At 40.7% G+C, this 13,275-nt stretch overlaps 1 protein-coding gene across 4 annotated transcripts in view; it reads left to right on the top strand.

Moving 5' to 3' along the window:
- ARMC2 (armadillo repeat containing 2) overlaps nucleotides 1–13,275 on the top strand; it is a 180,399-nt gene that overhangs the window by 120,821 nt on the left and 46,303 nt on the right. For 3 of the 4 annotated variants that reach the window (XM_030928185.1, XM_030928188.1, XM_030928186.1), the window contains one exon: nucleotides 6,252–6,878. The exons of the other annotated variant lie outside the window; for it this stretch is intronic. In XM_030928185.1, coding sequence (XP_030784045.1) covers nucleotides 6,252–6,409 — 158 coding nt within the window. In that variant the 3' untranslated portion in view covers nucleotides 6,410–6,878. Of the gene's footprint in view, nucleotides 1–6,251; nucleotides 6,879–13,275 lie in introns of those variants that run through there. 4 annotated transcript variants of the gene reach the window in all.

Here is a 13,275-nt window from a genome sequence, read left to right as displayed (position 1 = left end):
CACCATTCTGGAGACGCAGCTGTGTTGTGTCCACTGTTAGGGAAAGAATTTTCTCCCCACTTACTCCCTCTAGGCTCCTTCTAGATCATGGCTTCAGCTACCTCCAGGCTTCCACTTGCTGCCCTGCCTGTGTGTGTCTGTTGCCAGGGCACTTTCCTATGTTACCCACTCAGGGAGAAGATACGATTGGCTCAGTGAGTCACTGTCCTGTGGCCCAGGGCTTTCCTGCGTAGGCAGCAGCTACCCAGTGACAGGCTATGTGTGGTTTCCTTTGTTACCCAAGTCTGCGGCAATCAGCCATAAATAACAAGGATGGTGGGACTGTGGGGCCGTGTGGCACAAAGATGGATCAGAAGGAGGTGTGGGCATGGCTGGCTTCTCAGCAGGGGCAGTGTACCTGGAAGGCACTTCATTTCAGTGGGCCCTGCTGCCTGTTACAGTCACCTCTTGGTATCTGGGGGGACTGGTTTCAGGGCCTCCCTCGGATACCAACACAGATGCCCAAGTGTCTAATATAAAATGGCATAGAATCGGCATTTCACCTACACACATCTTCCTGCACATGTTAAACCATCTCTAGACTACTTATAATACCTCCAATGTGAACGCTATGTAAATGGTTGTCGTGCTGTGATTTTTATTTGTATTCTTTTTATTGTTGTTGTTTCAAATATTCTCTATCTGTGGTTGGTTGAACCTGTGGACGTGTGGCCTGTGGATGCGAAGGGCTGACTGTGGTCCATTCCCAACTTTTCCGTAGCCAAATTGGGTTTCTGGTCATGCTTCTCCCGCCTCTGTGCCTTTGCACATGTTCTCTTTCATTTCCTACCTGCCCATCCCAATCTGCCTATCCAGGTGCAGGCCCTTCCCACATAGCTTCTCAAGCCCACAGTCGTAGTCTAGTCATAGGACATCTAGACTTCTTATATAGCAATCAATCATGAATTGTGTAACTTGTCCTGTAATTATCCTGTATTATTATTTTGTGAGTTTTATTTCCCCTTTCCAACTGAACCACCTTAGGGAAACGATATTGCCTCATACAAAGAAGGTACTTGATAGCAGCATGTGGATTGGCTACCAATGGTGGTACCTTGTTTCAATAGTGCTATATCCCTTTAAAAGCACATTTATTCTATTTTTGAAAGATCTCTCTGAGGCCATCAGCTAGGTGACAGATAAGGAAAGTAGGTTTTAGGACAGTTAAGTGGCTTGCCTGAAGTCATACTGTAGCAAAGGCAGGACTTTCCATCCGAAAACAACCAACTAGCCCTGTGTTACCTAGAACACCCTTACTCCTTCCCACCCTTGCTGGGAGACTGTGGCATGGATAACAGCAAATAAACACAGCTCACTCAGGGAGCCAAGTCACTGTGCAATGCATCCCAGGTTTCTCACGTGATCGAGAGCTCCTCTTCATGAACCATGGGGACTGGGCCTCGTGGGCTGGGTGCTAGGCTGTGCTTTTCTCTCGGCAGTGGGCACTCAGAGCCTGACTTCTGACAGGGTCGTGGCTGTGTCTGGGCAGTGGGACTGCTGCAAGTGAAATGGGCATGTGGGTGAGAGTATATTTGCATTTCAATTCTTTTACAAAGATAGCTAAAAAACAAAACAAAACAACAACAAAAAACAAAAAACAGGTCATTTTGGAAACAGGATGAGCTATTAAATTACCAAGGCCCATGTTGAAGTATGAGCACTGTTTTTGGAAATACTGGTATGGCAATTTCTATAGTAATGTAAGTTACCTAACTTTTTCTTGCCAAGTGACTAGAAAAAAGGGAGAAGTAATGTATCAACATCGTTGGAATGTTGACAGTCTTTCTGGAAAGTGGCTTTAAAAGAACGTGGTCTGAAACTTCCCACTATATTCCAGTCATGTCTTATGAGCTCATAAGCAGTGTGTTGATGCTGAAGTTCTTAGTGGTGTACTGAGCACTTCAGTCTACCATGAGCCCCTCTGCGGGGAGCTGGCACCTGATCACCATGTGTGCAGTTTATTGTTGCAAATGGGAAGTACATTAGGCTGTTGTATGTTCATCATAAGTTATGTGGCAGTGGGCACTTAGGTTTTGTGACAAGGGTAGAGTGGGGCCCCATGTTCAAGTTGCAGGATCATGTCAACCTATGCTGAAGAGCTATCAGGTGCTTCGAGAACATTCGACAACTTTACCTTATAAGAGAATGGTCAGGGCAATGATAAATCCCTTAAACAGCCACCTGCTGCTGAACAGCTATAGCGCTAGGAAATATTGTAGTGAGTAAAGAAAGCTTTTATAGATGCTACAGGACAAAAACTTCTAATGATGATTGCGTTGTAATGATCATTGATTATTGTAAGGTCTTTTAATCCTTTCTAATACTTTGCCCCAAATTTTAGTATTTGGAAGCATGCTGTGCCTAAAGAAAGCTTAAGAATGATTGGTTATCTAAATAAGCACTTTTCACACTGCAGGTTAGGAAATCAATTTAGTTGGTTGTGACCAGCATCTTTAAAAAATGAATTAACAAAGAAAGAAAATATCACAGTATATTACATGTAGTAAGGACAAATATTGTACTTGAAACATTTATTTGTATATAAGTAGGTATATGTATACAGAGTCATGATGCAAAATACTTACTATGAAGCACAGTTTCTAACTTATGATGATTCAAATCTTAAAAAGAATTAAAGACTGAGTACAATGGCTCGTGCCTGTAATCCCAGCACTTTGGGAGGCCGAAGTGGGAGAATCACTTGGGGCTAGGAGTTTGAGACCAGCTTGGGCAACGTAGTAAGACCCCATCTCGACTAAAAGTAAAAAAATTAGCTGGATGTTTGTGTTTGTAGTCTTGGCTACTCAACTGAGGTGGGAGGATCACTTGAGCCCAGGAATTCTAGGCTACAGTGAGCTGTGATTGTACCACTGCATTCCAGCCTGGGTGACAGAATGAGACTCTGTCTCTTAAAAAAAAAACATTGAATCATAGATCTAAATTCTTACTGAATCAGCCTCTGCTACTCTTTGCAGTACAAGTTCCAAAATTTAATACCCCATGTGATATGGCACTTTTAATGTATGTCACTGTATTTACTTTGAAACTTTAGACCTCATTTCTCTTACCTGTAGCTGTTTGGCTATTCTTGTTATCTTGTCTAACCCAATTTAGAATTAATATGGTTTGTGGGTAGATTAACTATAGGCTGGACCTCAAGACAAGTAACATGGTCTTGACATTAGATTTTAAAAAGCCACACACCCAACAGAGATTTTGCTAAAACCACTAAATCCAACCAAAGCCCTGGGAGGAAGAAGGGACTATGACACGCCCAGCCCATATTGCTCAGCCGCCAGCAGCTTGGGAAAGAAGGACTTCTACAACAGAATTCATTTTCTTTCTTTCCTTCTTTTTTTATTATTATTATTTTTTTGAGACAGAGTCTCTCTCTGTTGCCTAGGCTGGAGTGCAGTGGCATGACCGTGGCTCACTGCAACCTCCGCCTCCTAGATTCAAGTGATTCTCCTGCCTCAGCCTTCCAAGTAGCCGGGACTACAGGTGCCCAGCACCATGCCTGGCTAATTTTTTGTATTTTTAGTAGAGATGGGGTTTCATCATGTTGGCGAGGCTGATCTCGAACTCCTGACCTCAGGTGATCCACCTGCCTCAGCCTCCCAAAGTGATGGGATTATAGGCGTGAACCACTGTACCCAGCCCATAATTTATTTTCTGTATAACAGAATTCATTTTCTATACAACAGAATTTTATTTTTATATTGCAGAATTCACTTTTCAACAAAAGTTTAATGTTCAGAAAATCTGGAAAACAGTGAGTAGGAAGATGGTCTAGAAATCTGAAATCACTGGCTGGGCGCGGTGGCTCACGCCTGTAATCCCAGCACTTTGGGAGGCCAAGGTGGGTGGATCACCTGAGGTCAGAAGTTCGAGACCAGCCTGGGCAACATGGCAAAACCCCATCTCTACTAAAAACACAAAAAATTAGCCTGGCCTGGTGGCACATGACTGTAGTCCCAGCTACTTGGGAGGCTGAGAAACAAGGATCACTTGAATCTGGGACATGGAGGTTGCAATGAGCCGAGATCATGCCATTGCACTCCCGAGTAGACTCTGTCTCAAAAAAACAAAATGAAATCTGAAATCACTGGGACTACCTGACTCTTTTTGTCCGGAAGTAGCCAAACAGGAAGAGCTTTGAAGGCACCAAACACTGCCTGCATTCTCCTCCCCTCGGGGCCCAGTTATCTCATGGGTGGGGAGATCCAGGTTTGCTTACCGGGTCTCTATGGAGCCCCTTGCCGAAGTGTTTGTGTCTGCCTAGAGTTTATCTCAGAACTGCATAGTTGACCACTTGGTTGTGATGAGAGGAAGGTACAAACTGGGATTCCAGACTCCCTTATCTTATTTTGGGTAGTGACACTAACACCACTATACCCCTAGTGCCAAAGGACACAGTGAATGTACACAAATATTCAGTATAGAATATCTGGTATCAACAGAGTCATGAAGCATTTTATAATAGGATTTTAATTGGCCCTATAAAAAAGTGTTGGCAGCTGGGTGCAGTGGCTCAAGCCTGTAATCCCAGCACTTTGGGAGGCCAAGGCGGGCGGATCACTTGAGGTCAGGAGTTGGAGACCAGCTGGGCCAACATGGTAAAACTCTGTCTCTACTAAAAAGACAAAAATTAGCCGGGTGTGGTGGCACATGCCTGTAATCCTAGCTGCTCAAGAGGCTGAGGCAGAAGAATTGCTTGAACCTGGGATTCAGAGGTTACAGTGAGCCGAGATTGCACCACTGCACTCCAGCCTGGGTGACACAGTGCGACTCCATCTCATCAAAAAAAAAAAAAAAAAAAAAAAAAAGTTGGCAATGTAAGTAACAACATCTGTGGTTGTCTTAGGATTTAGTGGTTACCGTTTAAGAAGTTGGCCTCATGTCACAGATGTAGGAAGTGGCAGAGCTAATCTGACTGGCAGGTCAGTGCACTTTTCTGAAGTCTGTCACACAGGGTGTGAGGCTCAACATCAACACATAAAATTGCTGTGGCAATGAGCACAGAAACCTCAGTGGCCATTTATCTTCCTACTTGGATTGAATATATGGTGTTCCCAGAATTCAGGATGCCCTTGGATGAGAAATCGAAGTTGTACTTTTGCATTTTATTCTTACAAGTTCTTTTCTGCATTATCCATGGGCTCACCTGGGATTCTAATATTCCTTAGGATTCCCAAGGCCTCCTAGTTGTCAGTTATGGAGAGAGTAGCGGGGTGGAAGGTTGTCTTTTCAAAGTACTGCTTTCCTGCTGCTGTGAAGCCAGCAAAGTTCTGAGTTTCAGTAAAGTTTAAAGTGTCAAATTTAACTGAACTACTTTCCTAAAAGATTTCCTGATTCCTTTTGTATCTAACCTTTGAAGTAATTAACTTTTCTATGTACACATAAGGAAGTAATTCTGAGAAATTGTGATCGAACTTTTAGATACAAACTTACATATAAAAAACTAAGGAATTAGTTGAAATAAAGGTTCAGTTCAATCTCGGATTTTTTATTTTTTGAGACAGGGTCTTGCTGTGTTGCTTAGGCTGGAGGGCAGTGGCACAGTCATGCCCCACTGCAGCCTCAATCTCCCGTGCTCAAGCAATCCTCCTGGCCTCAGCCTCTTGAGTAGCTGGGACCACAGGCACATGCCCCCATGCCCAGATAATCTTCTGATTTTTTTTTTTTTCCTGAGCTATCACTGTGTTGCTCAGGCTAATCTTGAACTCTTGGGCTCAAGCAATTCTCCTACCTCAGGCTCCCAATGTGTTGGCATTACAGGCATGAGCCACCACACCTGGCCAGATTTCTTTTGAAAAAAATATTGCCCATTTAAATTAAGATACCAAAATATACTAATTGTAAAGTAATGGGCTTGGCGAGGTAGCTCACACCTGTAATCCCAGCACTTTGGCACTTGGGGAGGTCAAAGTGGGAGGATTGCTTGAGGTCAGGAGTTGCAGGAGTTGGAGACCAGCCTGGGCAATACATGGAGACCCTGCCTCTCCAAATAAAATAAAATAAATAAAATAAAATAAAATAAAATATTCATAAAGAACAGAAGAGAGTAAAGAACTTCTCTGAAATCCTATCTTGTGTTACGTTGGTATTAAAGGGTGACCCAGGGTGAGTTTAACTCATATCATCAAAATTAAACGATATTCAATAGGATTACATTTCTAAATAATGCTGTAATTTAAATTTTTCTAATACAGATGAAGAACTAGCACTGGATGGCAGTTTTGATCCAGACCTAAAAAACTATCACAAATTCCACTGGGAAACAGAATTCAAACCTGTGGCACAGCAGCTTCTCAACCGAATTCAGAGACATCACACCTTCCTAGAACCCCTGCCCATTCCCTCTTTCTAACATGATGCAGATGAACAGTAGAAACAGGAAGTCACGTCTCCCTCATTCTTAAGAACTGGTAACAAACGTGAACATTTTTTTCAGCATTAACAAACGTGGAAAGTTTTTCAATAACTGGTTTTAGTGAGGAGCTGAAGTATTTTTTAAAAATAAGCATTTCTTCTTATTAGGTATTATGGAAAAATGTATATACATGTTATATTTCCTGTTATGAGAAATGTAAGATGAAAATATATGCATTTTTAAGTAAATGACTTTTTCTTCTATTCTCTATTAAACAATTTAGTTCTAGTCTTAAAATCTTGATTTAGCAATTTTGGAATTAAAGTGTTCATAAGTTAAATGAACTGTGCAGTGAAGGCTGTTAGATTATATAGAAAGAAGGGTAGTCAACATGAGTGGAACATATTACAACATAGGATCTATACTAATTCTTACTACGTCAAATAATAAGGGTTCTCATTTGGTACCAGTACCTTTTTGGTCCTCATATTAAGAGAAGGAGTAAGCAGAAAAACTTAAAACTGCTTTGGGCCATTTGTTCTTTATTAAATAAGTAAAATAGATTAAAATGAGAGTTATCTTTTCATTTGAAATAAAATGACTGGACTAAGACAGTCCTTCTAATTGTAACTCTCCGTGTTTGACAGGTGATGTAATGTATTAGAAAGAATGCAGGCTTAGGTGAATGGTAGACCTGAATCTGAATCCACACTCTCCCCTGCTACCTTTGGAGCAAGTAACTTAATTTCTTGAGCTTCAACTGTAAAATGGGAATCATATCTATTTTACTGTAGTGTAATTTGGAACAAACCATTAAATGGGCAAATGGCCCAGTCCAGTGTATGATGTGGAGTGGGTGCTCAAAACACCAAGCACTTTCTTAGCTTGCCATTCTTTGTAGGATGAGTTCAGCCTTTGAATAAATGATTAAAAAACAAAAGATTGAGATTACTATTGTTATCCTATACTAGCCAAATGAAGATGAGTTGGAAATAAAAATAAATTTGCTGACTCACATCTGTAATTCAGCACTTTGGAAGGCTGAGAGGGGAGGATCCCATGAGGCTAGGATTTCAAGACCAGCCTGGGCAACAAAGTGAGACCTCATCTCAACAACAACAAAAAGTAAATTTACTACTCTGCTTAGAGAAAGGATTTTATTAACAGCTCATTTCTCACCCTACAAAACACCAAAACTCATGGGATGAGAGCAGGTGTCCCAGACTGAATACCCATTTTGAAGCCTATTAGAATAAACCAGCTGGGCATGGTGGCTTACACTTGTAATCCCAACACTCTGGGAGGCCGAGGCAGGCATATCACCTGAGGTTGTGAGTTCGAGACCAGTCCGGCCAAGATGGTGAAACCCCATCTCTACTGAAAATACAAAAATTAGCCAGGCATGATGGCACATACCTGTAATCTCAGCTACTTGGGAGGCCGAGGCATGATAATCTCTCTCTCTCTCTTTTTTTTTATTATTTAAGTTCCGGGGTACATGTGCAGAACGTGCAGGTTTGTTACATGGGTATATATGGGCCATGGTGGTTTGTTGCACCCATAACCCATCATCTACATTAGGTATTTCTTCTAATGCTACCCCTCCCCTAGCTCCCCACCCCCTGATGGGCCCCAGTGTGTGATGTTCCCCTCCCTGTGTCCATGTGATCTTATTGTTCAGCTCCCACTTATGAGTGAGAACATGTGTTATTTGGTTTTCTGTTCCTATGTTAATTTGTTGAGAATGATGGTTTCCACATTCATCCATGTCCCTGCAAAGGAGATGAACTCATCCCTTTTTATGGCTGCATAGTATTCCATGGTGTGTATGTGCCACATTTTCTTTATCCAGTCTATCATTGATGGGCATTTGTGTTGATTCCAAGTCTTTGCTATTGTGAACAGTGCTGCAGTAAACATACATGTGCATGTGTCTTTATAGTAGAATGATTTATAATCCTTTGGGCATATATCCAGTAATGGGATTGCTGGGTTAAATGGTATTTCTGTTTCTAGGCCCTTGAGGAATTACCACACTGTCTTCCCAATGGTTGAACTAATTTATACTCCCACCAACAGTGTAAAAGCATTCCCATTTCTCCACATCCTCTCCAGCATCTGTTGTTTCCTGACTTTTTAATGATTGCCATTCTAACTGGTGTGAGATGGTATCTCATTGTGGTTTTGATTTGCATTTCTCTAATGACCAGTGATGATGAGCTTTTTTTCATGTTTGTTGGCTGCATAAATGTCTTCTTTTGAGAAGTGTCTGTTCACATCCTTTGCCCACTTTTTGATGGGGTTGTTTGTTTTTTTCTTATAAATTTGTTTAAGTTCCTTGTAGATTCTGGATATTAGCCCTTTGTCAGATGGATAGACTGCAAAAATTTCCTCCCATTCTGTAGGTTGCCTGTTCACTCTGATGATAGTTTCTTTTGCTGTGCAGAAGCTCTTTAACTAGATCCCATTTGTCAATTTTGGCTTTTGTTGCCATTGCTTTTGGTGTCTTAGACATGAAGTCTTTGCCCATGCCAGTGTCCTGAATGGTATTATTGCCTAGGTTTTCTTCTAGTGTTTTTATGGTTTTAGGTCTTACATTTAAGTCTTTAATCTATCTTCAGTTAATTTTTGTATGAAGTGTAAGGAAGGGATCCAGTTTCAGCTTTCTACTTATGGCTAGACAGTTTTCCCAACACTTTATTAAATAGGGAATCCTTTCCCCGTTGCTTGTTTTTGTCAGGTTTGTCAAAGATCAGATGGTTGTAGATGTGTGGTGTTATTTCTGAGGCCTCTGTTCTGTTCCATTGGTCTATATGTCTGTTTTGGTACCATGCTGTTTTTTGTTACTGTAGCCTTGTAGTATAGTTTGAAGTTAGGTAGCATCATGCCTCCAGCTTTGTTCTTTTTGCTTAGGATTGTCTTGGCTATGTGGGCTCTTTTTTGGTTCCAAATGAAATTTAAAGTAGTTTTCTCCAATTCTGTGAAGAAAGTCAGTGGTAGCTTGATGGGGATAGCATTGAATCTATAAAATACTTTGGGCAGTATGGCCATTTTCACGATATTGATTCTTCCTATCCATGAGCATGGAATGTTTTTTCATTTGTGTCCTCTCTTACTTCCTTGAGCAGTGGTTTGTAGTTCTCCTTGAAGAGGTCCTTCACATCCCTTGTAAGTTGTATTCCTAGGTATTTTGTTCCCTTTGTAGCAATTGTGAATGGGAGTTCACTCACGATTTGACTCTCTGTTACTGGTTTATAAGAATGCTTGTGATTTTTGCACATTGATTTTGTATCTTGAGACTTTGCTGAAATTGCTCATCAGCTTAAGAAGATTTTGGGCTGAGACAATGGGGTTTTCTAAATATACAGTCATGTCATCTGCAAACAGAGACAATTTGACTTCCTCTTTTCCTAACTGAATATGCTTTATTTATTTCTCTTGCCTGACTGCCCTAGCCAGAACTTCCAACACTATGTTGAATAGGAGTGGTGAGAGGGCATCCTTGTCTTGTGCTGGTTTTCAAAGGGAATGCTTCCAGCTTTTGCCCATTCAGTATGATATTGGCTGTGGGTTTGTCATAAATAGCTCTTATTATTTTGAGATACATTCCATCAATACCTAGTTTATTGAGAGTTTTTAGCATGAAGGGCTGTTGAGTTTTGTCGAAGGCCTTTTCTTCATCTATTAAGATAATCGTGTGTTTTTTGTCTTTGGTTCTGTTTATGTGATGGATTATGTTTATTGATTTATGTTTGTTGAATCAGCCTTGCATCCCAGAGGTGAAGCCAACTCGATCATGGTGGATAAGCTTTTTGATGTGCTGCTGGATTCAGCTTGCCAGTATTTTATTGAGGATTTTCCCATTGATTTTCATCAGGGATGTTGGCCTGAAATTTTCTTTTTTCGTTGTATCTCTGCCAGGTTTTGGTATCAGGATGATGCTGGCCTCATAAAATGAGTTGGGGGGATTCCCTCTTTTTCTATTGTTTGGAATAGTTTCAGAAGGAATGGTACCAGCTCCTCTTTGTACCTCTGGTAGAATTAGGCTGTGATTCCGTCTGGTCCTGGGCTTTTTTTAGTTGGTAGGTTATTCATTGCTCCCTTAATTTCAGAACTTGTTATTGGTCTATTCTGGGATTCAACTTTTTCCTAGTTTAGATTTGGGAGAGTGTAAGTGTCCAGGAATTTATCCATCTCTTCTAGATTTTCTAGTTTATTTGCATAGAGGTGTTTATAGTATTCTCTGATGGTAGTCTGTATTTCTGTAGGATCGGTGGTGATATCTATCCCCTTTATCCATTTTTTATTGCGTCTATTTGATTCTTCTAATTTTTCTTCATTAGTCTCGCTAGTGGTCTATTTTGTTGATCTTTTCAAAAAGCCAGGTCCTGGATTCATTGATCTTTTGAAGAGTTTTATGTGTCTCTATCACTTTCAGTTCTGCTCTGATCTTAGTTATTTCTTGTCTTCTGCTAGCTTTTGAATTTGTTTGCTCTTGCTTCTCTAGTTACTTTAATTGTGATGTTAGTGTGTTGAATTTAGATCTTTCCTGTTTTCTCTTGTGGACCTTTAGTGCTATAAATTTTCCTCTACACACTGCTTTAAATATGTCCCAGAGATTCTGGTAATGTTGTATCTTTGTTCTCATTGGTTTCAAAGAACATCTTTATTTCTGCCTTCATTTCATTATGTACCCAGTAGTCATTCAGGAGCAGGTTGCTCAGTTTCCATATAGTTGTGCAGTTTTGAGTGAGTTTCTTAATCTTGAGTTCTAATTTGATTTCACTGTGGTCTGAGAGACTGTTTTTTATGATTTCTGTTCTTTTGCATCTGCTGAGGAGTATTTTACTTCCAATTATGTGGTCAGTTTTGGAATAAGTGCGATGTGGTGCTGAGAAGAATGTATATTCTGTTGATTTGGGGTGGAGAGTTCTGTAGATGTCTATTAGGTCCCTTGGTCCAGAGCTAAGTTCAAGTCCTGGTGGATATCCTTGTTAAGTTTCTGTCTCATTGATCTTTCTAATATTGACAGTGGGGTGTTAAAGTCTCTGACTATTATTGTGTGGGAGTCTAAGTCTCTTTGTAGGTCTCTGAGAATTTGCTTTATGAATCTGGGTGCTCCTGTATTGGTGCATATATATTTAGGACAGTTAGCTCTTCTTGTTGCATTGATCCCTTTTATTATGTAATGCCCTTCTTTGTCTCTTTTGATCTGTATTGGTTTAAAGTCTGTTTTATGAGAGGGTAGAATTGCAGTCCCTGCTTTTTTTTTTTTTTTTTTTTTGCTTTCCATTTGATTGGTAAATATTCTTCCATTCCTTTATTTTGAGCCTGTGTGTGTCTTTGCACGTGAGCTGGGTCTCCTGAATACAGCACACCAATGGGTCTTGACTCTTTATCCAATTTGCCAGTCTGTATCTTTTAATTGGGACATTTAGCCTGTTTACATTTAAGGTTAATATTGTTATATGTGAATTTGATCCTGTCATTATGATGCTAGCTGATTATTTTGCCTGTTGCAGTTTCTTCATAGCATCGATGGTCTTTACAATTTGCTATGTTTTTGCAGTGGCTGGTACTGGTTGTTCCTTTCCATGTTTAGTGCTTCCTTCAGGAGCTCTTGTAAGGCAGGCCTGGTGGTGACAAAATCTCTCAGCATTTGTTTGTCTGTAAAGGATTTTATTTCTCATTCACTTATGAAGCTAAGTTTGGCTGGATATGAAATTCTGGGTTGAAAATTCTTTAAGAATGTTGAATATTGGTCCCCACTCTCTTCTGGCTTGTAGGGTTTCTGTCAAGAGATCCACTGTTAGTCTGATGGGTTTCCCTTTATGGATAACCCGACCTTTCTCTCTGGCTGCCCTTAACATTTTTTCCTTCATTTCAACCTTGGTGAATCTGACGATTATGTGTCTTGGGTTGCTCTTCTCAAGGAGTATCTTTGTGGTGTTCTCTGTATTTCCTGAATTTGAATGTTGGCCTGTCTTGCTAGATTGGGGAAGTTCTCCTGGATAATATCCTGAAGAGTATTTTCCAGCTTGGTTGCATTCTCCCCGTCACTTTCAGGTACACCAATCGACATAGATTTCGTCTTTTCACATGGTCCCATTTTTCTCGCAGGCTTTGTTCATTTCTTTTCATTCTTTTTTCCCTAGTCTTGTTTTCTTGCTTTATTTCATTGAGTTGATCCTCAGTCACTGGTATCCTTTCTTCTGCTTGATAGATTTGGCTATTGATACTTGTGTATGCTTCAGAAGTTCTTGTGCTGTGTTTTTCAGCTCCGTCAGGTCATTTATGTTCTTTTATAAACTGGTTATTCTAGTTAGCAATTCGTCTAACCTTTTTTCAAGGTTCTTAGTTTCCTTGCATTGGATTAGAACACGCTCCTTTAGCTCGGAAGAGTATGTTATTATTACCTACCTTCTGAAGCCTGTTTCTGTCAATTAGTCAAACTCATTCTCTGTCCAGTTTTGTTCCTTGCTGGCAAGGAGTTGTGATCTTTTGGAGGAGAAGAGGCATTCTTGTTTTTGGAATTTTCAGTCTTTTTGTGCTGGTTTCTCCCCATCTTTGTGGATTTATCTACCTTTGGTCTTTGATGTTGGTGACATTCAGGTGGGGTCTCTGAGTGGACATCCTTTTTGTTGATGTTGATACTATTCCTTCCTGTTTGTTAGCTTTCTTTCTAACAGTCAGGCCCCTCTGCTGCAGTGCTGCTGGAGTTTGCTGGAGGTCCATCCAGACCCTGTTTGCCTGGGTATCACCAGCAGAGGCTGCAGAACAGCAAAGATTGCCGTCTATTCCTTCTTCTGGAAGCTTTGTCCCAGAGGGGTACCTGCCAGATGCCAGCCAGAGCTCTCCTGTAT

This window comes from Rhinopithecus roxellana, chromosome 4 (assembly GCF_007565055.1).
Source record: "Rhinopithecus roxellana isolate Shanxi Qingling chromosome 4, ASM756505v1, whole genome shotgun sequence".
Lineage (NCBI taxonomy): Eukaryota > Metazoa > Chordata > Mammalia > Primates > Cercopithecidae > Rhinopithecus > Rhinopithecus roxellana.
The sequence above is the reverse complement of the archived record's forward strand: the minus strand, read 5'-3'. Positions and strand labels throughout refer to the sequence as shown.